Source organism: Sturnira hondurensis, unplaced genomic scaffold (assembly GCF_014824575.4).
Source record: "Sturnira hondurensis isolate 20B ecotype Veracruz unplaced genomic scaffold, ASM1482457v3 Scaffold0000648, whole genome shotgun sequence".
In the NCBI taxonomy this organism is placed as follows: domain Eukaryota; kingdom Metazoa; phylum Chordata; class Mammalia; order Chiroptera; family Phyllostomidae; genus Sturnira; species Sturnira hondurensis.
In genome coordinates this window covers 4,809,201-4,834,778 of record NW_028073279.1, presented here as the reverse complement: position 1 = coordinate 4,834,778, position 25,578 = coordinate 4,809,201, and the positions used below count along the sequence as shown (strand labels likewise).

The 25,578-nt window shown below is 36.2% G+C and overlaps 1 protein-coding gene across 10 annotated transcripts in view; it reads left to right on the top strand.

The window, feature by feature from the left end:
• SRSF11 (serine and arginine rich splicing factor 11) overlaps positions 1-25,578 on the top strand; it is a 43,819-nt gene that overhangs the window by 3,992 nt on the left and 14,249 nt on the right. For 2 of the 10 annotated variants that reach the window (XM_037042664.1, XM_037042628.1), the window contains exons 1-4: positions 10,209-10,607; positions 16,554-16,687; positions 20,477-20,586; positions 23,152-23,244. In XM_037042664.1, coding sequence (XP_036898559.1) covers positions 10,408-10,607; positions 16,554-16,687; positions 20,477-20,586; positions 23,152-23,244 — 537 coding nt within the window. In that variant the 5' untranslated portion in view covers positions 10,209-10,407. Of the gene's footprint in view, positions 1-10,208; positions 10,608-16,553; positions 16,688-20,476; positions 20,587-23,151; positions 23,245-25,578 lie in introns of those variants that run through there. The other 8 variants (XM_037042655.1, XM_037042602.1, XM_037042684.1 and 5 more) reach the window with 5 other exon arrangements.

The following is a 25,578-nucleotide window of genomic DNA, read 5'->3' as shown; positions in this document are numbered from 1 at the left end:
GAAAAAAGAAGCTGAAATTGGGGTGAACAAATCACTCCTATTTATGCTGTTAAATTAAAGCTATTGTATAGTTTATTGGTTTTTCTCCAATCAGCTTTAAATATTTCCCATTATTCCCAGTGATTCTTACTCCTAATCTTTAGTGGCTGTTTTCCTGCTCATTTTTTAAAATTACTGTGTTCTGTGACCTGAAGTCTTAATTTTAATGTTAATCGTATAGGATTTATGAATTTGTTGGCTTTAAAATGGTGAAGTAACAGAGAAAGTTAGGGTTGCCAAACCCTAGGAGGTACTTCATAGTAGCATTCTGTCTTTGTTTTAAACACATACACACCACTGCCAAATAAATCTGTTTAAAAATTAGTTTAATTAAAATCTACTAATTTAAAAATGTGACTTTATGTAACCCTCTGCCAACAGCTCTGTTGTATTGGATTCAGCTTGCAACTTCATTTGCTCAATACTCCAAAAAAAGAACAACATAAATGATTATATTGATACATGGCAGAAACTGTTCTAGATGAGGAAAGCTCCTCAGCAGTTTTAATAAGACAAGATATGGTCCTTGAGACTTCATTTTTAGTGTCAGCTTATGTTGATAAGGGAGGAAAATGTGGATAATTTGATAGTTTATTGACAATCACAATAAGATATTTAATTTAACAATTTTGATATTCAAATTTCAAATTGGAATATGTATACTCACAATTACAATTAATATAAATGCCAGTTTAACTTTTCTACATCAGTTTTTTTTAATCCTTTAAAATATCACAATTATATAATTAGAAAGACACCATCATTGGGGTGTTGAAATGCTCGTGAATATTTAAATACTTGGTCTCTACAGTGCAAATCTGTGAACCCAGGTGTGCTTTTCATAGTTCTAAAGATTCATGTTTTGCACTCATCACTAAATTTATCTACAGTTATTATAGCTTTGATTTTTTTTTTCATTTTAGAAGTGCTGACCTTTTTGCTTTTCTTTTAACTCTTTATTCCTAGAAAGTTGCCTTTGAACTATCTCTTCCCTCCTTCAAAATTATTATTTGGTCATTGTCTCCATGCTTTAGACTTCAGTGTGAGCTAATTGTGGCTTGAAACTAACCTTAGTTCATAGTTTCAAGTGATTGCGGTGGCAAATTAGGGAAAAGAAACATTATGGCCTTTAGCTTTAGTGTGTGTCAGGAATTCATATTGTTCATATACTTAGGAATATTTTCCTTTGTTTTTCTAATCTGTGCGTTTTGGTCATTTTCTAGTCTGTTGCTGAGACCTGTGTCACAGTACTTTTATTTAAGATTAATCAAGTATATGTGTAGTTGCTTTCCTTTGAAAGTAAGAATAATACTCTTGCTCTGAAAATGTAGAAAATTGAAGCCTATCTAGAAAGAGTTTGCCCTGAAATATTTGTATTTTGTCAGGGAAAGAATGTTTTGTTTAGCCATCCATATATGCATGCTATTGGTAGAGTGCTGCATTAGGATCAAAATGAATATGAAAATTTGAAATCTGTTATATCATGTTTCTATTGCAACAGACTCTTAAAGGAGAACGGGCATCTAATAATAGTATATTTCACACGTTTACTACCACTTAACAGTTTACAAAGGTGTTTTTTTTTCATTTGACAATAATTCTCTAAGGTAAAATGAAAGTATTGTTATTTTTCATCCATTGAAAAGATGAAGTTGAATACAGACTTTGCCATAATGGTACATACCATTTGTTGAGTGCCTGTATGCTGGGCCCTGTGCTAGGTGCTTCCTATCCATAATATTTAAAATCTTGTAACCTTTAAATGGTATCACTATTCTCATTTTTCACATGAGTAGATTGGTGCTCACATGGCTAATTATAGGCAGCACTTACTTAGCTGACCTCATGCATAGGAGAGAGGAATGGGAGACTTCCACTTTGGTATACTCATAGAACTATATACTCATTTAACCTTTTGCATTTATTACTTTATAATAAATTTTTACTATGCCACAAAAAACCTATGTTAAAATATGGGAATATTTTGTTAAATATGTTAAATAAGGAATCTATTTATATATTTACTTTTCTGATTTATATTTTTCATGTGAATGATGAAGGTACTAGCCTACATGTGAATTAGTCCAAGGCCCTAGCCTACAGTAATGTTATAAAATGGAACCCAGTTGAGGTAACCATTCATTTGTGGGTAGTTAATGTTTAGATTATCTTTACTAATCATTTGTGTTAGTATTCTCCAACCTCATAACAACTCAGTCAGGTAAGCATTATAGTTTCATTTTTCATAGGAGGAAATTAAACCACAAAGTAATGAACCAGATGTCACAATTATTCTAATTGGTGATAAATTCCCTCAGTTTGATTCTAGACCTACATTCTTTTTCTTTTTTCTTTTATAATTTTTATTTAATTTTTTTAAATTGCAGTTTACATTCAGTATCATTTTGTATTAGTTTCTGGTGTACAACATAGTGGTTAGGAAATCATATCTCCCAAGTATTTCCAGCACACAACTGGCATCATACATAGTTACTAAAATATTTTATTGACTATTTTCCATGCTTTACTTTATATCCCTGTGACTATTTTGTAACTACCAATTTGTACTTTCAATCCCGTTACACTTTTTTGCCTAGTCTGGCAACCGTCAGTTTATGTATCTATGAATCCGTTTCTCTCTTGTTTGTTCTTTAGATTCCACATATAAGTGAAATCATGTAGTATTTTTCTCTGACTGGCTTCACTTAGCATAATGCCCTCTAGGTCTATCCATGCTTTTCACAAATGGTATGATTTTGTTCTTTTTTTTTTTTTTTTAAGATTTTATTTATTTATTTATCTTTAGAGGGGAAGGAGAGAGGGAGAGAAACATCAATGTATGGTTGCCTTTCGTGCGTCCCCTGCTGGGAGTTGGCCTTCAGGGAACCTGCCTGCAACCCATGCAGGTGCCCTGACTGGGAATCGAACCGTGATCCTCTGGTTCACATGCCCACGCTCAATCCACTGAGCTACACCAGCCAGGGCCTTGATTTTGTTTTTGTTTTTCGTGTATAGACCTCCTTTCAAGTTGTAGTGCCTTTGGTGGTTGTGAGGATTATAAAAAGCATTTTGAAAGCATTCAATTAATGTAGACTCTCTTGTTACTGAGTTGAGTATACTTTTGGTTTTTTACCAGTTTTATAAGACTGTAGAATTAATTTTATAGCAGAGGTGGAAAAGGAATTCAAGTGGCACAAATGTTTAACTCCTTGATTAGAAAAAAAATTAATGTTAAAATGCTTGAAGTTGTTGATTTAAAATAAAGATACATATAACGCTACTGGATTTTGTTCAGCTGATTTTTTTTTAAGATTTTAAAAAAATTTGTGAAGCCTTTTGTCAGTTGAGACTCCAAAAGAATTTTACATAGCATAAGGAATAATACTGAGTCGTCAGTATCTGGAGATTCCTCATCCAAATATTTCTGTTGACCCCATTCAATTAAAAAAAAAGCCAAACATCTGTACAAATAACTTGACTGATTTTCCAGGCACATGCATTATAGCTGAGAATACTGTGCATATGGATATAGGCAATAGTATCTTAATACTCAAACTACTACTTTTTTCTCTATGTTAATCATAAAAATAAGGCTTTTGAAAATGAGCACATACAGATTTTTGCCTACAGTTTCAAGGTACTCACATATGCTGTGCTGTCAATTTTAAAATGTAGGTCTAAAATCGCTGCTAGTAATAGCCAGTATAAATTGAACAATATGAAGCAAACATTTGAAAATAAGCATTTGAAAGTGGACATTTATTCTGTCTCAGTGTGTGTCCATTCATCCCTCTGTTCATCCATTCTCTAATGCCAACTCATTCTTTAGTCTCTCCCCTTTTTTTAGATGGAGCAGAAGAAAGGGTGGCATTGGATTTACAGTTTTGATTTTAAAACAGATATTCGTATTTGTAGAATTATCAAATTTATCAAATTATCAAATTTATCAAATTATCAAAACTAGGAGTAGAATGGAAATACAATTATCTAACTTGTGAAGTTACAGATACAAATTAAGATAGATCTGCAGATAAATTTTCTTTTAAGATTTTATTTATTTTCAGAGAGAGGGGAAGGGAGGGAGAGACAGAGGAAGAGAAACACCAATGTGTGGTTGCTTCTTGTGTGCCCCCTACTGGAACCTCGCTTGCAACCCAGGCATGTTCCCTGACTGGGAATCAAACCAGGGACCCTTTAGTTTACAAGCTGGCACTCAACCACTGAGCCACACCAGCCAGGGCTGCAGATACTTTTTTTTAAGTTACAGATTTGTAAGCAGTAATTTATTTCCTAGGTGTTTCTTATTGCTTTCTATAGCCAAATACTTTAAAAGTTTGTCTCAACCAAATTTTCCTATAAATCAGACAAGTATATTCCTCTCCTCATTCATCTAGCCTTTGTTGAACAGATTATGTGAGATGTTGGTAAAATTTCTAGCACATAGATGTTACTCAAGTTTTTGTCAAATGCTGAGTTACTTCCAATATAGTATTATAGTATAGTAATCTTCCACAAAGATTAATGCATTGCCTTTCCTGTCCTCAAAAAGTGTGTTTGCTAGAGGGAAGGATCTGCTTAACAACTAATTTGATAACAGCTTGTTGCTTTTGCAGATATGCAAGATTGTGTCGATTTGAAAGACTCCACTATCTTTTCCATTAGTGGGTAAGAAGGTGTTTAACAATAACAGAAGTGACTTGATTTAGCCAACTAGGAATTTGGTGTCCACCCGGTAGAGTGATAGAATATGTATGTGCCTATACTGTCTTTCAACTGGGTAACTTCTATCTAAGTACATGAGGTTTTTTTCCCTTAGAAATGTCTTCCCTCCAAGTGTTTTTTTTTGTTGTTGTTGTTTTATTGAGATATAATTGGCATATAACACTGTGTAAGTTTAGGATGTACAACATAATGATTTGATTTACAGATATTGTGAAGTGATTACCATGATAAGTTTAGTTACCATCCATCATCTCAAACAGAAACAAAATTTTTTTAAAAACATTTTTCCTTGTGATGAGAACTTTTTAAATTAATTTATTTTAAAAGATTTTATTTGTTTTTAGAGAGAGAGGAAGGGAAGGAGAAGAGAGGGAGAGAAACACCAGTGTGTGGTTGCCTTTCATGCACCCCCCCACTGGGGACCTAGCCTGCAACCCAGGTATGTTCCTCACTGGGAACTGAACTGTCGACCCCCTGGTTTGCAGCCCACACTCAATTCACTGAGCTACACCAGCCAGGGCTTTATTTTATTTTATTTTATTTTATTTATTTATTTTTACAGAGAAGGAAAGGAAGGGAGAAGGAGAGGGAGATAAACATAAGTGTGTGGTTGCCTCTCATGTACACACCCCCCCCCNCTCATGTCCCCCCCCCCCCCCCCCCGACCTGGGACATGGCCCAAAACCCAGGCAAGTGCCGTAAATGGGAATCAAACCAGCGATCCTTTGGTTTGCAGGCTGACACTCAATCCACTGAGCCCCACTTGTTTATTTTTAATTTTATTATTTGTGTTTTTGAAACCATAAAGTCAGCGTTTGTGCTGTTTATTACTACCGAACCAGTAGAGTCAAGGATTGAATCCTTATGGTGTAATATAGTGATCTAATTTCATTCTTTTATACATGAGATCTTTTAGCAGCTTGAGTCTAGAAAGAACTAAACTTGTTTGTTATGACAGAGGATTGGTATTGTTTTAGAGGTTTTGCTTAAAGCATGATTTTCTAATACTCTTTGACAGACTTCTTGCCAGTATTAAGCACCAGTTTAAATTTTCTTAGTGTGCTAGTGGTGGTTCCCCACCAGTGAGCTTTAGGGTCCCATTATGGGGAGCCTGTAAATTATTTTCTGTATTTCAAAAGCATATCAGCAATTATGTACTATAAAATGTATATAGAAGCCAAATATAACTATATAGGCCAAAATGACAATACTTTTTGTTTTGGATTAAAAGTAACATTAACCCTGGTAATATTTATCATTTAGCTGTAACTGGGAGCCTGCCCTAACCCATTCCCAAAGATGAGCTATAACCCTTCCCTGTACATACATTTTTCACATGATACTGACAGGTAGGATCACTATTAAGTCTCTCTGAAAAATAAACTAGAAAGCATTCATTCAAAAGGAATGGTTCTCCTACTTTTCTTTAAACCTGCTCATACCCTCAGGGCCTTTCTTTTTTAAAACATTTTATTTATTTATTTTTAGAGAGGGGGAGGGAGGGAGATAGAGAAGCATCAATGTGCGGTTGCCTCTTGCAGGCACCCCCTATTAGGGTCCTGGCCTGCAACTCAGGCATGTGCCCTGACTGGGAATCGAACCAGTGACCCTTTGGTTTTCAGGCCAGCACTCAATTCACTGAGCTACACCAGCCGTGGTGAAGGCCTTTCTAATTTACTATTTCATCTGCTTGGCTTGTTCTTCCCCTAGAAACTCAAATGGTTCATACAACACCATCTCCCCCATCTCCTGTCCTGTTTTATTTTTATCACAGTACATTTCTCCCTTACATCTTTGCATCTAGTATGGGAAATTTCCCATACTAGTCCTGATATTTTGAGATCAGGGACAATGCCTGTGCTTTCTCTGCCATATTACCAAATGACTAGGAAAAATCCTAGACTATAGTAGATGCATAGAATTTTAAAGAATTTTCAAGTTTTTAAGCAGCGTCTTATGACCCTGGAGTTAAAGTGAATAAGACAGATATGATACCTGTCTCCAAATTCTGTACTTCTTAGAGTCTTGCTTAATTGGAATCCTGAACAAATCTGAAATGATTTAAAACTAGTATAGTTTGCATAAATTTGTTACTTGCTTTGAAATATTTGTTACTTGCTTTCACCCATTTCATTTCTATGGAAAACAGACAATAGTATGCAAAACATTTAATTACTTAATCTACTTATTAGACCTAGAAGGATCTTCAGAAGATGATTCACCTCCTCAGTCAGCTCCTAACTGAAGTAGTTTCTTAGCAGTGAAGTGAAATTTCCTCAAATCATGCTTAATAAATGACAAGGTAGTATTTTAAGCAAGCCTTCTGGCTCTAAGTCCAGTATTTTTTTCTAGCTGCTTGGTGATTTGAAATAAAATATTCAAAAATAATCCATATTAGAATAAAATTTTTCTGCTTTGTTTCTTACAGAAGCATCATCTATCTGTATGTTCAATAAGTTATATACAAAACTGATTTATGATTATTTAAAAGATTTTATCACAGGACTATCTTTTTGGTTTCAATGTGTAATTATGAAATATGTCAAACATACAAAAAAGTGTAGAGTAATGTAAAAGATGTTTGTGTCTCTGCCATAGAGAATAAAAAGAATCATGCATTTAAAAAATACATGAATCTTGCCCTTACATTATTTGTCCTTTTATCATAGAACATTGTTGTGTGCGTGTTGGTACATAGTAGGCACTCCTATTAAGAATTGAACTTGTCTGTCATATGGCAAAATTAGAACAACTTAGTAACAACTTTTATGTACTTTATTAAAGGGGAACAATGCATGGATTGGTGAGTATATTGCCTGACAAGCAGTAGGGCATCCTTCCCAAAGGATTTTGGACAAAAGTGAGTTTTAGGCCATTAGAAAAGGCAATGTGGAAATGGTATGATTGGCCAGGAGGTAGGGGATTTTCTTCTTAGGCTTTAGCAGGTCTTATTTGCTAGGACAGCAGTTTTCAATTTTTGAGGCATACAGGCCATAAAAAACTTTAAAATATACATTACCTGAATACTTAGGGGCGCTGACCTCTTTTCCCTTAGATTATCAAATTAAAAAATGGCAACAGCCAATACAATAGCCATCTGGTGTGAATGAATCAAATTTACACTTCTTTTTGCCTAATCGGCGTTTTGTGTTTTTTTTTAATGTGCCATAGAATTTTAGTGATTAGTTTATATGTGCCATGAGATGAAAAAGGTTGAAATTCTCTGTTCTAGGTTAAGGTAAGCCCCCTAGAGTTTATTTGAAGGATTTTGATTGGTGGTTTCCTTAACAGGTGTTTCCTCAGAAATATATGCCGACTGATTTAGATTTCTGATGTGGCCAGGCCACTGGGGCAACTTCCATTCTTAGGACCCCATACACAGATTAATTTTATCAAATTTTTAAGAATCTGTAATTGACATTTATGTATATCATTTTCAAATGAGAAAACAAATTAGACTTTTATAATCATAGATATACATTTATGACTGATATACAATTAGTTGAAACTTATAATTTTGCTAAGGCTTACATTCACGTACTCATCCTTCTTTTGTATAAGAGCTAGCAGGAGTGACTTAGCTAATAAGTAAACTAGCCACTTGGCTCCACATCAGAACTCTAACAAATGTGTTAGTGTTCTGATCTCTAACAAATTGTATTCTCTTGACTGCATTATTTCGTAACATCATTTCCTAATGGAAATATTCCATAAGGCCTCAGGTTTTGCCTCCAAAAATATTCTGGATCAGATAAATTATTTAACAATTCTCATGGAATAAGTGGCTGTGTATTAAGGCATATTTATGTATGTGTTCAACACATTTATTGGACATTAATTATCTGACACATTTTACTAGGTCCTAAACTGACCAAGAAAATTCATGGGTTTGTGGGTAAGGAGGGATGCATGTCAATTATGAGGTCTGTCCAGAGGTATCCAGCCATGTAATATGAATAGATAGTCACTGAAGATACAACATGGTACATAGGATGACACCTCAGTCCCCTTCAAAGTAGACACCTTAGGACTGCACCCAGTTCTCCCAGTTGCCATCAGCAACTCCATTGTATTTTCCTGAATCTCATCGAAAGTCTGAAATCCCCTCCCTTTCAAAGGTGATTTTATGTTTGAGAAAAGCCAGAAGTTGCAGGATGGAAAAGCTGGGCTGTAGTGGGACTGAATCTCCTGAGTGATTGGATGTTTCACCAAAAAATTCTGCATGAGACCCTATGATGCATGAGTGGGCATGTTGTCTTGGTGAAGCTGCCAATCACTAGTTGCCCTTAGCTGCAGGCTTCTGAATCATGCAATCATGCAAATGTTCAACCGTAACGCAAAATGTGATACAGATTTGTTGCTCTACTCAGTCATTTTTAATGCGATGGCCACACAGTACACATGCTCATTCAAGGGGGGCTACCACCCCTGCTCTCTTGCACAGAGAAGTTCTCATTACTCACACGTTCACATCCCAGTCCACTCTCCTTGGCTGCCAGGTTACATGAGTGTTAGGCAAACCCTTCTCCATATTAACAATGGTTGGACTTTTTCCAGACAGACCTGGTATATAACAAGTTGCATATATCCCTGGTTGTTAAGCAACTGCTTGCACAAGTTGTGTCAGTAATGGAAGAAAGGCCCTACACAAGATGGCAGTTAGATAAAATTAGGGAAGTAATTAATAACAGTGACATGAAAGATTCTGTCAAGTTTGGGGAACTGCAAGTCATTGACTAACACTGGATGAAAGTAAAATAATTTAGATGAGGTTGAAAAATTAGGCAAGTACATTTGTATAGTCAAAAGCTTCAAAAAGTTTTAGGGAAGAATGTGTATGTAAAGCAGGTTTTTCTGCAGTGTTCATATCTTATACTTGAATGTATTTCGGTACTGTACAATATGCTTTCAAAGTAGCTTATAAAGCACTAGGAAGTGTAACATTAAAAAAGATAATTTTGAAGGTTTACCGACAAAGCAAATTATAAAATTTATTGTTACCAAAATGTATGTAAAAATTCAGAAAATTCTATAAGGGTGAAGAGGAAAATCTTGGGAGTTAGGGTGGAAATTTCATTAGTAACTAGCTACACAGATCTGTAGGTGATTCTTTGTATAAAAAATATTGTGGGCATTTTTAATAAGAATGTTTAACCAAAATGAACTTTTTTTTGAAGGGTTGTAAATACTGCCTTTTAAAAAAAGTGATGCTAAAAATTTGTCTAAATTTTGTCTAAAAAAAAAAACAAACAGAAAAACGCGGTAGCGAATAGGGATGACGTATTTTCCTGGACCTCGGAGGGTCTGGCAGTCCTGGCTGGCTGCAGGCAAGTTTAGCTAGGTCTATGCGGGGGCGGAGCCAGCACTTACGCGCCAGTCATCGCAAGGCCTTGTGGGTAGCTCAGCCCCGAGTGAGGTTTTGGAGGCGGAGTGTGGGTGGCCGTTTGTTTTCTCGTGGTCTCCAACTCTCAAGCTCTCCCTTACCCTTAGCCAGCAGAGGGGTGGAGAAACGGGCGGCGAGGCAGCAGCAGTTTTAAAGGACACCGTCTTGTCTCCTCTCCCACGAACCGGTTCTCTTTCCCCTCCCTCTCACTGTCTGTTGTGTGTTTGATGTGTTAAAGCAGGAGCGAGATCGAGAGCAGCGCCATGAGCAATACTACCGTCGTCCCCAGCACTGCGGGCCCAGGCCCCAGCGGCGGGCCGGGTGGCGGAGGCGGCGGCGTCGGAGGTGGCGGCACCGAGGTAATCCAGGTGACTAATGTCTCCCCGAGCGCTAGCTCTGAGCAGATGCGGACCCTCTTCGGTTTCCTAGGCAAGATCGACGAACTGCGCCTCTTCCCGCCGGAGTGAGTATCGTCCACCATCATTTTTGCTAACTCCGCCCCAGCCCGGGCCTAACCACAACATTTCCTAGGCCCATGCTGCTTTAGTGAGGTTGGCTATTGCATTTACTTCGGAAACACTCTGCATATTATGCCTACTGATACAGAGGCAGGGCCAGGGTTTGGGGGATTTGGAGACGCTCGTAATCTCAGACTTTTTTTCCCACTTTAATTGTGCCAACGTGGTCGTTCGTTCCTCGGGCGATTAAAGTAACATAACTGCATTTTTGTGTGTTCTGGTTAATCAAATGTTTCTGAGTTCTTTGGAAAACAACAAAATTGTTCATTCCAATGTAAATTTATTATTGAACTTCCTAGACGGTGGTTCACTTACCGCTAAGTATTGCTGTTCTGTGATCTTGGCCTAGTGAATACAGAGTTAATGCTGTTTGGCAAACAATAAATTCAGTGAACCATAGTACTTAATTTTAATGACAAAAACGACTTATAGCTGAAAGCTGGAGTTAAGTTTTGTTTAAATAATGTATATATTTATGATGTTTTACCGTTAAAAATTATGGCTTTTTTTTATCTTGTCCCACATTTTTTATTTTAATCTCATAAATGTTAAATGAATTGTAAGGAAGTAATTTAAGAAGCTATGAAGTTAGATAAGGTGGTAAAGAGTAAAACAAACATTAGAAATGAAACAATCATGCATTCTTTCAGAAGAGTGAAAATTCAAATGTTACTGCCGGTATATTCTCCCATCCCCCTTAGTTTAATGTTATCACTTAAGTACTAAACAGAAAATAGCGATCTGCTGTTTTGGTGGGAGTAATAAATCATTACTCTGTGTGTTACATTGGTACACCAATATAATTAATAGAACTTGACTGTATTTCATCACTCTCTTTAAAATATTTTTAAATGATTCTTAGTGGTTTTAAATTGCATCTTTAAATTTTAGGGGAATATACATGGGAGAGAGACTTTTTAATTATTGCATGAAGTGTACAGTTCTGGAAACATGTATTTATATTAGTTATTTTGAATGGAAACTTGGTTTGTTTTGGTAACGAAGGACAAATACATTTCATAATATGAACATACAGAACTAGTTGTTTTGCTGTTACTTTTTCTCACACCATACCCCTTATTATACTGTTAATAAAAATCAATAATCAGGCAATGGGCGACACATTTGATAATAGTAATCATGTTGTGGTTCAAAGTATTTGAGATACTGGAATTATTTACTAAATAATTCTTTCTGGTCCCAGAAGTTATTAAGAATTTAGTTATAATTGCTGATCTTGAAGGTCTTTATTTTGAAGATTGCTCTTTTTGTAATTCATTGTTTAAAAAGATGACAGAGAGGTGTAGGCAGCTTCCTGGTTCATCCTTTTCTCATCATGGCTTTTATGCTTTGTAATTAAAGGAGTACTTTCATCATGTAACCAGGATAGTTGATATGTACCAGATAGCATGGTTTGGGGATACTGTACATTAAGAGGACTTCTTCCTGTATTGGAAGGAGTTATATTTTGACATGTTTTTGCTCTTTAATTCCTTCATAGATGTTCCCATATGACTATTATAAACACATTTGGCCATGATTATTTTAGAATGTGTATTTTTCCCCCCTGAAGGCATTCATTTGCACCTGGAACTCCTTTGTTACAGATGTGGACATGACATTCCTATTTCATTTTATTGCTGAAATGCCACCTAATCAGAGAATTGTTCGCTGATTACTCTGTATAAAAATACAGCATCCTTGCTCCTGTATTCTCTATTCAACTCAACTACATTGTTTTTCTCTATAGCACCAATCAGCAAATCAACAAGTTAAGTTTAACTCTTCTTCTTCCAGAATATAAGGCCCTTGGGGTCTTCAGTATTAGGAGTGTGGCATTTTTTAATGTACATATATGACAGCTCCTGCCCTGAAGGATGAGGGGTGAGAATGCTGAGATCTGTATATTGGCAAACATTTTAGTAACAACCTGAAGAAGGTTGCTCTCTTTGTTTCATAATTGAATCCATCTATTTCTTGGTTCTTTTAAACCAGAAGATGCTGTCCTATAATTTTACCCAGTGATCAAGCTGTCTTCAAAACAAATAATATTCTAATCCTCTTTTCAGTATGATAGCCTGCAGCCATTAAAACTATCCATCACTGTTTCCCCCATTTGTTGTCTTTTTAAAAGAAAAATAGTTACTTTAATTCTAGTTCCTAAAATGCTTGTTGGAAATTCTGCATTGTTTGTGTGTCTGTTATATGCTAGATGCTTTCCTACTTTATCTTACTCAGCCCTCACAAGTCTAGAGGGAGAAAGTGTCTTACCCCATTTTACAAATGAGTAAACAGAATTTCATGTAGGTGGTTTGTATGCCCAAAGTACTTTACCGGTGTCAGACCTACTATTTGGAACTTCATATTACTGTCCTGTATCACTTGATCATGATTTTCTTTTCTTAAGAGGAAGTTAAAAGTGACATGACTATGAGAGTGTCACACATCAAGTTGGATATAAATGGATTATTTATTAATTTATGTATGTATGTATGTATAGAGGGGACAGGGAAGGAGGGAGGAGAGGGAGGGAAACATCCATTGGTTGCCTTTGAATGCTCCCAACCATAGTGTAGCCCGCAACCCAGGTGCGTGCCTTGACAGGGGGATAGAACTGGTGACCTTTCAGTTTGCAGGCTGGCAGACTAGCACTCAATCCACTGAGCCAGGGCAGTCATGATTTTTTTTCCTTTTTATTTAACCCAGCAATTGTGATTGGAATTAATACTTTCTGTAAGTATTCTTCAAGTGTTTGGTTTTAGTGGGATTTCATGATGGGAAATATAACTGAAGTGTTGATAGGATAATTATCTCAGGAAAGCATATACCAAAGTTATACAGTAAAGGCTACTGTAACACTGCAGGTAAACTAAAATTTATTATTTAAATAAATTATTTAAATTGTTTTAGTGGTAAAAATACTTTAGTCATCAAATCGTTAATTTAGTATTGATAGGTAAGGAAGAGAGCTTAGTTTACCTTGAAAATTTTTTAAATGCAGCATTTTTCTGTATTTCTTCAAAACTGACAACACAGTGGGGAAGAGGGCATGTAAGGTCAACGGGGTCAGATTTTCAGGCAGATGTTAACCATTCTCACATACCTGCTATTTGACGTATCTTAGGAGATGATTTTGTTTATAAGTTCAGAGTTGTCTACTCAGAAGTGGTTTAGCACAGTATTGAGGTGAAAGTTGAAAGAGTGGTGTCAGTGGCCTAAATGAGAAGTTCTCAGTGGACAAAAATATTAACTACGCATCTTGTAAAAGAATCAGAGCCTCTTATAAAAGGGGTTCTAAGATTCAGTGGCCTTGATTGAAAACAGATCTGAATTTTCTATATGTATCCTAGAAGATTGTCAACCCTTAGGAGGATACTTGAAGAAACATTAGACACAGTACCACCACTCTAGGTAAAGGGCAGAGCATCACACAGAGCTCACTTTTTCCTATCTTCTTCCTTAGTTCTTTTCACTGCCTTGCCTCATTTATATTTTTAAAGATAAGGAGTAAAGACAACTACATTTTTAGAAGGGCTACTTGCACAGAATACACTATGAATATTGAATTCAAGCAGCCATTTTCTATCTTAATGTGTCTATTACTAATTAATTTTAACTGAGAAATTTTAAGAATATAATTGTGGGGTCATATACCAATGGTTTTAAAGATGGCCATATGAAGTGGGAAGAGATGGATTATTTGCCTTTCTCAGTTTACATACTGTGACTGTCTTTTTCATGGTATTTAAATTATTCATTTTTACCTCACCACCACTTGCAGGTTTGGTATAGCCCAGGTAATAATGGTAGCATTCCTATGATCAGTGGGTAGAAAAAAATACTAATCATTTTAGCATTGCTAAGTAAGTGGAAATATATTGTAAGCCTGTAGGCAGTACTTTCTAATTTCTTTTTAAAGAACTGTTCATTATCCTTATGTTCTTCAAGAACCTAAACTTGATAGTCATTTTTTTCTTTTAGTCAAATGACATAGTGTCGAAGAGATGGTAGAGGTCACCGTTTTTTGTTTTGTTTTTTTTTTAAGAAATTTAAGTGCATGCTACTTCCCAAAGTATTATGTTAGTATTAAGACTATCAAATGATAGCCTTTAAAGTGCTTTTTAATTTAGTGCTAAAAATGTGGATGTCAGAAAGGAATACAAAGTACTATAATAGTTTTAGTACTAAAACTGCTGGAATTGCATTCTTTCTGCTGCTCTGGATGTCATATTGTTAAATTTTCCACCAATAGTTTTTTGCATTAAAAATCATTGCTATATCTACTTTAAAAAATAATGTATCCTTTCAAAAACATTAGAAGTGAACCTTTAGAATAAGGTGGCTTAAACTGCTTGTCTCTGTGTTGTCAACTTAGCTTTGAACCTAAGGGTTCAAAGATTGGGATATGTGCTTAGTATCTAAGAGTAATTAATGCCTTCAGGTAAACTTGTAAGTACTAACAGGTTTAAGATCTGAGGTTAATAGCTTTGTGTTAGTCTTCATTATAAGTAAGAAGTTTTTATTTTCATGTCAGTGCACAAATTATTGGGGGGGGGCATTTTTGCAGCAACTACTTTATCTTTGAAAATACCCAGCCTAACCAAGTCTGATGTAAATACATTTTTATGTTGTTTGAAGTCCAGTTTATTAGAAAAATTCACGATAAGCCTCATTAATGACATTCAAAGATACTACAGGATTTTCCTTTTCATTATTGTGTCTTAATATATGATTTGCTTATAGTAAAGCAGGGGTTCTTTACCCCTGGGTGCATCTATTAAAAATTGCCAGAGAGAATTAAAATAAAGGAATCACCACTGAGTACTTCATCATCAGAGATCTCAGTTTAATTCAGGGCTGTTCAACCTTTTGGCATCTCTGGGCCACACATTAAATACAAAACCACTAATGAAAACTGATAAGCCAAGAAAAAAAGGTTTTAAGTAAATTTATGATTTTGTGTTGGGACTCATTCATAGCCATCCTGGACTGCATGTAGTCCATGTGCCATGGGTTAGATACCCCTGGTGGAGTACAGAGCCCAGTGGGTTTTTTCCCCCTCCACAGATGATTCTAATGTATAACTGGGGATGATATGATTACTATCATTGTAATGCATTAGTTTTAAAATGACTTTTGGTTTGGGATTAGGAATCAGCCCCTGCCTTTTACTTTTACTTGCTCTTTGCATTTCACGGGAATTTTTGTGGTAGAAATTTGAACTACCCTATGTTAAAAAAAAAAAAAAAAAAACTAAAAATGTGCGCCTTTTTAAATTTATCTTACCGGCTGCCATACTTAGTACATCATCACTTGTTTTATCTAAGAGCAATTTGCTGAGGGAAGTGACTCCTTTGCTTATTGAGATTTTGCATAATGGTAATACTAGGGTGTGGAGTACTGTCCCCATGAGTGCTTAAATTTTTTGTTTCTCTGTTGTAGGTGTAGGACAGGGCATTTATTTAGTATGTGGGTCAAGAAAACTCAATTGTCAAGTAGATGTACTTTCCCACAACATTCTTTTGTTCCTGAATTGGAAAATTCTGTTTTTTTACTCTGAAGAGTTTTCTAAGCCAAGACTACTTACTTGTTACCTGTATTTGAACATAACTGGTATTGGTATTAGTTTCAAAATGTTGACACTTGTGTAGCCTGCTTAAACTCTGAAAATTTAGTTTCAGACTTTTTAACTTGATAAACTGTAAAATCAACAGTGGTTGTATATATGCTTTGCTACATGGTTTTAATGTATTTTTTAAACTAATTAACTAATAAGTATTTTGATCTGCCTATTTTGCTTTCAAAATGTAGGCATGGGTTTATGAATCATACGTATATGTTTCAGCTGATACTCTCTTTCTCTATTTTTATGTTATATATTTATTTTTCAGTGATTCACCTTTGCCAGTCTCATCCCGTGTGTGCTTTGTTAAATTCCATGACCCGGACTCGGCAGTTGTGGCACAGCATCTGACAAACACTGTATTCGTTGACAGAGCATTGATAGTCGTACCGTATGCAGAAGGTTTGTGCTTTGTTTAACTATCTGTGTGGGCATCCTACGATGACCGTCTACCTCAGTATAGTTTTAGAGTGAGCGCTAGTAGCATGTTAAAAATATAAGCAATTAACATTTTGAAACCCTTGTTATACTGTGGTCCATATTTTAACTTGCTACAAGATTTTTTAATTCTAAAAATTAGAAATCAGGGGTTTTTATAAGATATTTAACCTTTCCATTCTTTTAAAACATTTTTAAGTTCTTTAAAACCATAATCCTAATAGTATTTCCTTAAGATACATCTACTTAGTAAATGTTGAGTTTTATTAAGAAGCCCTGAAGGTGAATGGACACAGGAACCTTAAAATCAATGCAAAACGTTATTTCTGTTTTTGAATAAATGACTAGGTTTTATTTTCTTAGTTTTTTTTCTCATTGATAACTTTAAAATATATATATATATATATCCCACATTGAATTCCAGTATACCAAGGGTTGCAATGATTTTGGTTTGTATGAAAGTTCAAGATTTCCTATAGTTTAGGTGCCAGATGGGCACTGGGTGTTTTGTTTTTATTGCCAGATTTTCTTGTTCATTCTTGCTATATTTTCTAGAATATCTCTAAATAATAAATTCTTCTCTCTGTTATTTGTGTGTGTGATTTTTGTAGTGGAGAAGGCAAATGCAAAACTCTTCCAGATGACTGAAAAACAGTGGGTCCTCTGCAGCTACAGGGGATTCTAGACATTAACTAAAGGCCAGCAAGCACTCAAGTCCCCCAAGTGTTTTCCTGGTGTAACCATTTGTTAACTACATTTTCTCTCTTTTTACATTTTAGGCTGTTAAAGTAATTTGACAGAAATAATGAGCAGGGTTTTTGGATCAAAAAAAGCCACTGTGACAAGACAGCACTATTTAATTCCATTTTGTAAAATTTTCTAAGCCATATTTTATTTTATAATTTCTTTGTTCCCAATGTACTGCTACTTTATTTTCTTTTTGGTAACTAAATTTTGACAAAGAAATAAGTGAAATGGAAAATTACTGGATTTTAATTAAGTTAATAATTACTAGACTTTAAGTTGATTTACAGCATTAAGTTAATGCTGAAGAGGTTTTAAGTGCTTTCCCTTTCCTTAATGTATTGGTCAGTGGAAGCAGAATCTTGATATTGTGAATTTTAGATGCTATCTCAGATCTTTGAGTACCAGTGTGAACATTGACACAATACCTTGTACAAGTTGTGAAATATCTAATCCTTAAAACTTAGAAAAATTGCCTTTGCAGTTGTCTAAAGAAATTAAGTTGTGTTATAGGTGGGTTGAAGGCATGCTGTATTATATAGTACATCTATCTCTGATATTAAAGTGTGTGAACTCAATTTTAAGGTTTTAAAAAATATATGTGCTGATAAACATTTGATTTAGTGTGTTTTGATTAAGCAATTCCTTTTATATCAGTGTGCCTGTTGTAGGATAAGACTTATCACCAAGAGAAAATTTAAAGAATTCAAATTTAGGATAAGTAAATACAGATAGTTTTTGGAACAAGGGTCAAATCATGTGAGTAATATGCTAAACATTAGCCTTTAAATGTAAAGAATTCTTATTGGCAAAGTATTATATCATAGTATCCAAGCCCTGAACATAATACAGTATATCATATAATTGGCATTCATAAGTATTTTTAGACCATGGTAATTTTTCTGGATCTGTTTTGAAAGTGAAATATTTAGAAGTGTATGTAGAATTACCAAAATATTTAGTTCTGAAATTTATTTTTGGTGTATTTAATTAATGGTATGGTATGCTGTATTAATGTTATCTCCACTAAATAACTGATGTACTTAATCCATTTGTCACCATTCACCCTAGTTTTAGCTCTTACACTTTGGTGTTGGTTCTCCGTCATGTTTTAGAACAATAGACACAGTCTACGGTAAGGAATAAATAGTCTTAATTGGTAAAACTGAGATAGCTGGATTTGGAAGGAACTCTTTAATAGTAATGGATTTGGGGGTTATTTAGGTTCCTTGGTTAATGTTTGTTTCTTTTGTCTGTTTCTTTTTCTTTCATTTCTACACATTCATGCAGTATTTCATGGTTCTATCAAAGCAGCAGTAAAAAAAATACTCTTGACGCATGAAAATTAACTGGTGAGGGGCCTCATTGCTATTTTTCAATTGTAGTTTTATTTTTAAATAGTCTTTTTTTTAATCAGAGGATCAGATGCATGACTTTTTTGTAATGGATGCAGATCTTCTATCAGGTGTCTCACAATTAAATTCAAGAGGATTTTAGTTTGCCAGAAATGTTGCATATGCACTAATTTGAGTAAGATGTTGATATTTAATATTATCCTCTTGAGACATAATTTTGCATGCAAGATTATCCCATAATCTTTGTAGGTTTGTTAATATTGATGCATTAATGCCCTATATCTAAATGATCTTCTCCCTCCCCCTCCCTCCATAACTCTTGGTATCTAAATTGATGACAGCTCTGACACAAGCAAGATAACAGTGCTGTGTAGTATACATTTGTTTATATTATCGGCACTTCTCAGTATAGGTGGAAGGAACCATTACCTTTATTTAACAGTGGTTTTTCTTTTTTGTTGTTGTGTTTTACAGTTCTTTTCCCTGGTTCAGCCTGAACTATATACCAGGCCCTGCTGAAAATACCACCCAACAGTTTTCTTCTGCAGCTTATCCAGTTTCTCTTAAGTGCCCTGTACATATTGTATGTTTTATGATGAGATGCAGTTTCTTAATATGTATTACAGAAATACTACTGGTATTTGCAAATATGTAGTTTAATTGTATTATTGAACTCTCATTTTGGGGGCTTGGGCACATTAACAGATTAATCCATTTGTATAGGGCTTTTGCTGTTGGATAGAATTTAAATTGTCTACATGAATATTTGTATTAGGACCCTTAGATTTTTATCTGAATACACAGATTAGGCTTTAAAAACAGACATACACGTTGTTTTTGGCTTTAGGAGTTCAGCTAAGTTAGCTTCTGAACTCACACCGTGTAGCAGCATTTTTTGGTATGGTTAGCATGGCACATGTTGGAACATAAAGCATTTTACTATACAGGTAAGGAATGTGCCATGTTGTTTTACCTATTCTCTCTCTCTCTCTCTCTCTCTCACTACCACACACATCCAGTGTGTATTCAGAGACCTTCAGAAACATTCGTTTTCATGAGTCAGCAAAAGCCCTACACTTGATTCCAACAGAGTATTTCCTTTTACATACTTTCTTCTCTTAATTTTTACAAAATTTGTATGGTAGGTGTAAAAGAAAATCATAGTAACTGTACCATATTATTAACCCCTAAATCAAACTTTTTTTTGTCTTGTGTATCTTGATTTTTCTGTGTGCTTTATAGTGAAGCAGCCGACACGAGTCGTTGTTCATAAAACAGCTTTTGAAAGTTGAGAGCACACCCCTGGAGAACCGACTGTGCTTGCTTACGTTTGGTTCATGACTTAAAAATCGAGTACAGGTGATGAAATCTTGGCAGTGTTAACAAAAAAGTAGTGTGTATTGTGCTATTTTTTTTTTACTCTAGAAACTTAACCATTTGTAGAGAAAAAAGGAAACAAATTTTCACACATTGAAGTTTCTTTCTGACATAAAATTAATGATAAATAATCATAGAAATCAAGCTTTATGTTTTAGCGAACATAAGTACTTTCAACAAACTCAGGTGGTGTATCAGGGAGACATTTTCTGGGTGTTTTTGTGTGTTTTCTGTCTTGCAAAAGGGTGTTTTCTAATGCAAGGATGTTTCTCTGCAGGAGTTATTCCTGATGAGACTAAGGCTTTGTCTCTGTTGGCACCAGCTAATGCAGTGGCAGGTCTTCTGCCTGGTGGTGGACTCCTGCCTACTCCTAACCCACTTACCCAGGTAATAGCTCTGTTGATAGCTGAAAGGATAGAAAGGAGCACAGGATTATGGGTAAAGCTGAACATATATGAGTTTTTAAAGCATTGTTGTGATTGTAGTCCATAGCATGATGTGTCATGTGTAGAATGTTGTAAAAGGCTATGTTGCAATCATAAATACTAAGTAGAATCTTAAAATGGAGATTTTCATTTTAAGGACATTGTGAAAATCACAAATATCTGTTGTATTGGTTTTGCCACCGACTCTCAGAGTAACCCAATAATATGAAAAAATGTTATGGAGCATTTGTTGAATGTGCTTTTGTTGAACGTGCTCTTTAAAAGTCTTGGACTGGGAAAGAAAATAAAGATGAAATTCAGTTTTTTTTTCCTTTGCCAGTGCATTTTGATCTTTGTTCTTACTGTGGGGTTTTAATTAAGTAGGTGGCATGGAATAAAAATGGATTCGTGAATATGTTTGATACAGGGAAGATAAAATATTAAAGTTGGAGAAAATTTTACTGGGTAATGTTTTTAGCCCTGATAATGCTATAAAAAGTTGATTTTAGAGCCAAAACGTTTCTTTAAATACCATGTATTACAGCCATTAAGAAAGATTGTAGCTGGTCAGTGTATTCAGAGATCAAGCAAATGATGGAGCCTCAATTAGAACTTCATAATAACATTCCTTTCATTAAATAATTTTGCCTAAGTAGTTAACTGCTAACTGTATGGTATCATAAAAAGATTCAGATCATGAATTCCCAGCTTTTTTAGTATGACCTTGGTTGTTTGTCAGTTATAAAATGCAGATCTGGGAAATTTGTCGATATCTCTGATGTATAAAATTATGTAGTAAATGAGATACCTTATATAATATTATTAGTACAGTACTTAGTATATAGCTAACTGCTGAAGTTTGGAACCTTATATTTATTAAAAGTTGAAACTAGGAGAACTTTCAGTATAGTGCTTGTAGAGAAGGTCAAACTGCCCTTGGGGATATAAGATTTTGCATGGTTTGTGTCTTAAACTGTTACTCTTTTTTTAAAGATTTTATTTATTTTTAGAGAGGGAGAGAAACACCAGTGTGCAAGAAAAACAGATTGGCTGCCTCTTACATGCCCCTAACTGGGGCCCTGGCCTGCAACCCAAGCATGTGCCCTGACTGGGAATTGAATCAGCAGCCTTTCAGTTCACGGGCCAGCACCCAGTCCACTGAGCCACACCAGCCAGGGCTGTGTCTTAAATTACTGATGAATCAGAATTATATCAGACAGGAGACGGAACGACACAGTAATATAAGCAGGGAAAGTTTAATATAAGAAATTAGTAACTAGTAACAGAAACCTAACAACTATTTGTTCCTAGTTAGGAATACATTAATAGGAGATATAGGAAGCAACCATTCTAGGGCTGAGGAAGAAAGAATGCAAGAGGAAAAAATACATTTAGGTGAGGGGGCTTCCACCCATCCGCCTCATCCCCGAGTAAGATTCAGGCCTCCTTTGAGATGGGTGGATACTAGAGAAGGTTTTCAGAGTACCACAGAACTGGAAGGAAGCTGCACAAGCAGGTGGCTCTGAGACTGATGCAGAGGTGGAAGGCCACTGGGTATTCTGTGTGGCTTGCAGTAACAGTCAGGAAGGGGATATGAGGACCAGGAAGGGAAACCCCTTTCACAGTGTCACTTCAGTTCCCCAATTATAATCGACAGAAGAATGTAATGTGCTATAATTACAGGTGGAAAATGAGGCCAGAGGTAGCCAAACTACAGCTTTTGGGCCAGATCCCCATTTTTTTTTCATTAGAACACAACTATTCCCTTTGTTATGTATGACAGGGAACCCAGTGAAATTATCTTCGGTGGGGGGGGGGCCTCGTATGTAATACGGGCTTCCCCCACTAGGTGAGTGTTCTAGGACCCCATCTATATTAGTGTACAGGTTGGCATTGTTGTAAGAGGCTGCATTCAGCTCCAGTGATTTTTTTTTTTTTTTAAGACTCTTCCCCTTTACCCATTTCATGATTTTCTTGGGAGTGATTTATAGGCATACCTCCCTTACTATTTTGAATATTCAGGTTTTGACCAAAAGTGGCATGACCCCCAGGTCCCACCCACTCTCCCTATTCCACCAATCTCTCCCCATGCAAAAACTTTTTTGTTTACCTGGACAAAGTCCTCAAAGGGAAACATTTTGCCAGTGTGTATAAGATAAAACAACAACAACAAAAAAACAGCAGAAGCACTAAAAGACATCAAAATTGATGAGTTCAAAAACTCCTTTGAGTGGTGGAAAAATCTCTATAGGTATATTGCATCAAGTGGAGAGTACTTTGGAAGTGACCAAAGTTTAAACATGAGAATAAATACACAATTTTTTATGAATAAATTCTGGGGTTCTTATGTGTTCCTATTTTCAGCCTACAGTGGCATAACCAGTAGTTGTAACAGCAGTCACATAGCCTATAAACTTGAACTAAGTATTTGCCCTTTGGAAGGAAGAATAAGTTCACAACCCCCCCTCCCCACACACAATGGAAAGAAAAATGAAATTTTAAATAAATAAAATTTGTAATTTCACAGATTGGCGCTGTTCCATTGGCTGCCTTGGGAGCTCCTACTCTTGATCCTGCCCTTGCTGCACTTGGGCTTCCTGGAGCAAATTTGAATTCACAGGTATAATTTTTAATACCCTTCAACTTTTGAGCTCATTCTTTTTTTTCTTTTTAATATATTTTATTGATTATGCCATTACAGTTGTCCCATTCCCGCCTTTCATTCCCCTCCACCCTGCACAGCCCTCCCTCACCACTCCCCGCCTTTAGTTTATGACCACGTGTCTCACGTTCTTTAGATTCTACATTTCCCATACATTTCTTGCCCTCCCCCCTGTGTATTTTCTACCTACCATCTATGCTATTTATTCTCTGTACCTTCTCCCCCCTTCTCCTGATACTCCCCTGTTACTAACCCTCCGTGTAATCTCCATTTCTGTGGTTCTGCGCCTGATCTAGCTGTCCTCTTAGTTTGCTTTTGTTTTAGGTGTGGTTGCTAGTGTGAGTTTGCTGTCCTTCCACTGTTCATATTTTTTATCTTTTTTAGATAAGTCCCTTTAACATTTCATATAAGGGCATGGTGATGACGAACTCCTTGAATTTGCTCTCATCTGAGAAGCACTTTATCTGCCCTTCCATTCTAAATGAAAGCTTTGCTGGATAGAGCAATCTTGGATGTAGGTCTTTGGATTTCATGACTTGGAATACTTCTTTCCAGCCCTTTCTTGCCTGTAAGGTCTCTTTTGAGAAATCAGCTGACAGTCTGATGGGCACTCCTTTGTAGGTGACTGTCCCCTAATCTCTTGCTGCTTCTAGGATTCTCTTCTTATCTTTAATCTTGGGTAATGTGATTATGTTGTGCCTTGGTATGTTCCTCTTTGAGTCCGACTTCTTTGGGACTCCCTGGACTTGCTGGAAGTCTATTTCCTTTGCCAGATTGGGGAAGTTCTCCTTTATTATTCATTCCAATAAGTTTTCCACTTGTTGCTGTTCCTCTTCCCCTTCTGTTACCCCTATAATTTGGATGTTGGAACATTTAAAGATGTCCTGGAGGTTCCTAAGCCTCTCCTCGTTTTTTTGAGTTCTTGTTTCTTCCTTCTTTTCTGTTTGGTCATTTTTTTCTTCCTTGTGGTCCACTCCCTGATTTGAGTTCCAGTTTCCTTTCCATCACTATTGGTTTCCTGTGCGTTTCCCTTCATTTCGATTAGTTTAGCCTTCATTTGTTCGTCTAATTTGTGACTAAAATCAACCAGTTCTGTGAGCATCCTCATCACGGGTGTTTTGAACTGTGCATCTGATGGGTTGGCCAGCTCTTGGTCCCTTAGAGTTATTGGCTCTGGGGCTTTGAGTTATTCTTCTTGAGCCATAATGTTTTGGTCTGTTCACACCTGTTACATATAAGGGGCTGAGCCCTAGGTGTTCACTAGGGCAGGGTGACCCAGTCACTGGGTTGTGACGCTGTATGTGAGGGCAGAGTCAGAGAGGGGCAATGGTGTTTGTTCCACTCTCACTCAGATTTCAGTCCCCTCTGGTGCTTCCGGCAAGCAAACTGGGCCCCCCTGGTACCGGCTCCCAGGTGTGTGGGCCTGTGCACCCTCCAGGACCCTGTGGATCTCTCCAACAAACTCTCTGTGAGCCTGGGAGCTTCTCCCAGGGCTCCTCAACTCCTGAAAGTTTTTCCAATTGGTGCTTTTAGGCTTTAATTCCTGTCGTTGGGGCCCTAGCCTGTGCGGTCTGTCTCACTGCTTGATCCTTTGCCTGGTTTATCTGAGTGTGAATGTGTGACCACGGTCAGCCAGCTGCCATGCACCCCCACTGGGTCCACCTGTTGCCACCCCACACCTGAGATTTGCCAACCGCCACCTACATGCCTGCGTTGGTCGCGACACTTTTCTGCACAGCCCTGCTCCGCCCTTCTTACCAGTCTGGCTGAAAGGTTCATTGTTGTCGGTCTTCCATACAGTTCAGTTTTCTGTGTTTTGGTCCCATTTTTGTTACTAAAACTTTGTTGTCTTTAAACTTGGTTGTGCAATGAGGCACAGTGTTTCCACCTATGCCTCCATCTTGGCCAGAAGTCTGAGCTCATTCTTATAGTTAAAAAATTTATTTTATTAACTGTTACTATTCATTTCAAGAGCAGGATAGAAGTGATTGTGGGGTAGTATTAATTTTTTTCTAACATACTCTTTTTAAGAGATTTAATGTTATGAAGTCTTTGTTTCTGTTATGTATTTGCTTGGAAATTTTGTTTCCATTGTAATATGACAAACTTTTTTCAGGAATCCTTACATTGTGAAAATTTTTCATTATATTGTCTAAGCACTTTGAATTTTGGTTTTCGGGGTTTTTTTTAAGTGGCATCACTTTCCCTCAGAAAGTCTTAAAATAAGCATGAGGTAATTGTCCTGTAAAATCAAGATTATTCATTCTTATGATCTTCGTATTTAACTTGCTA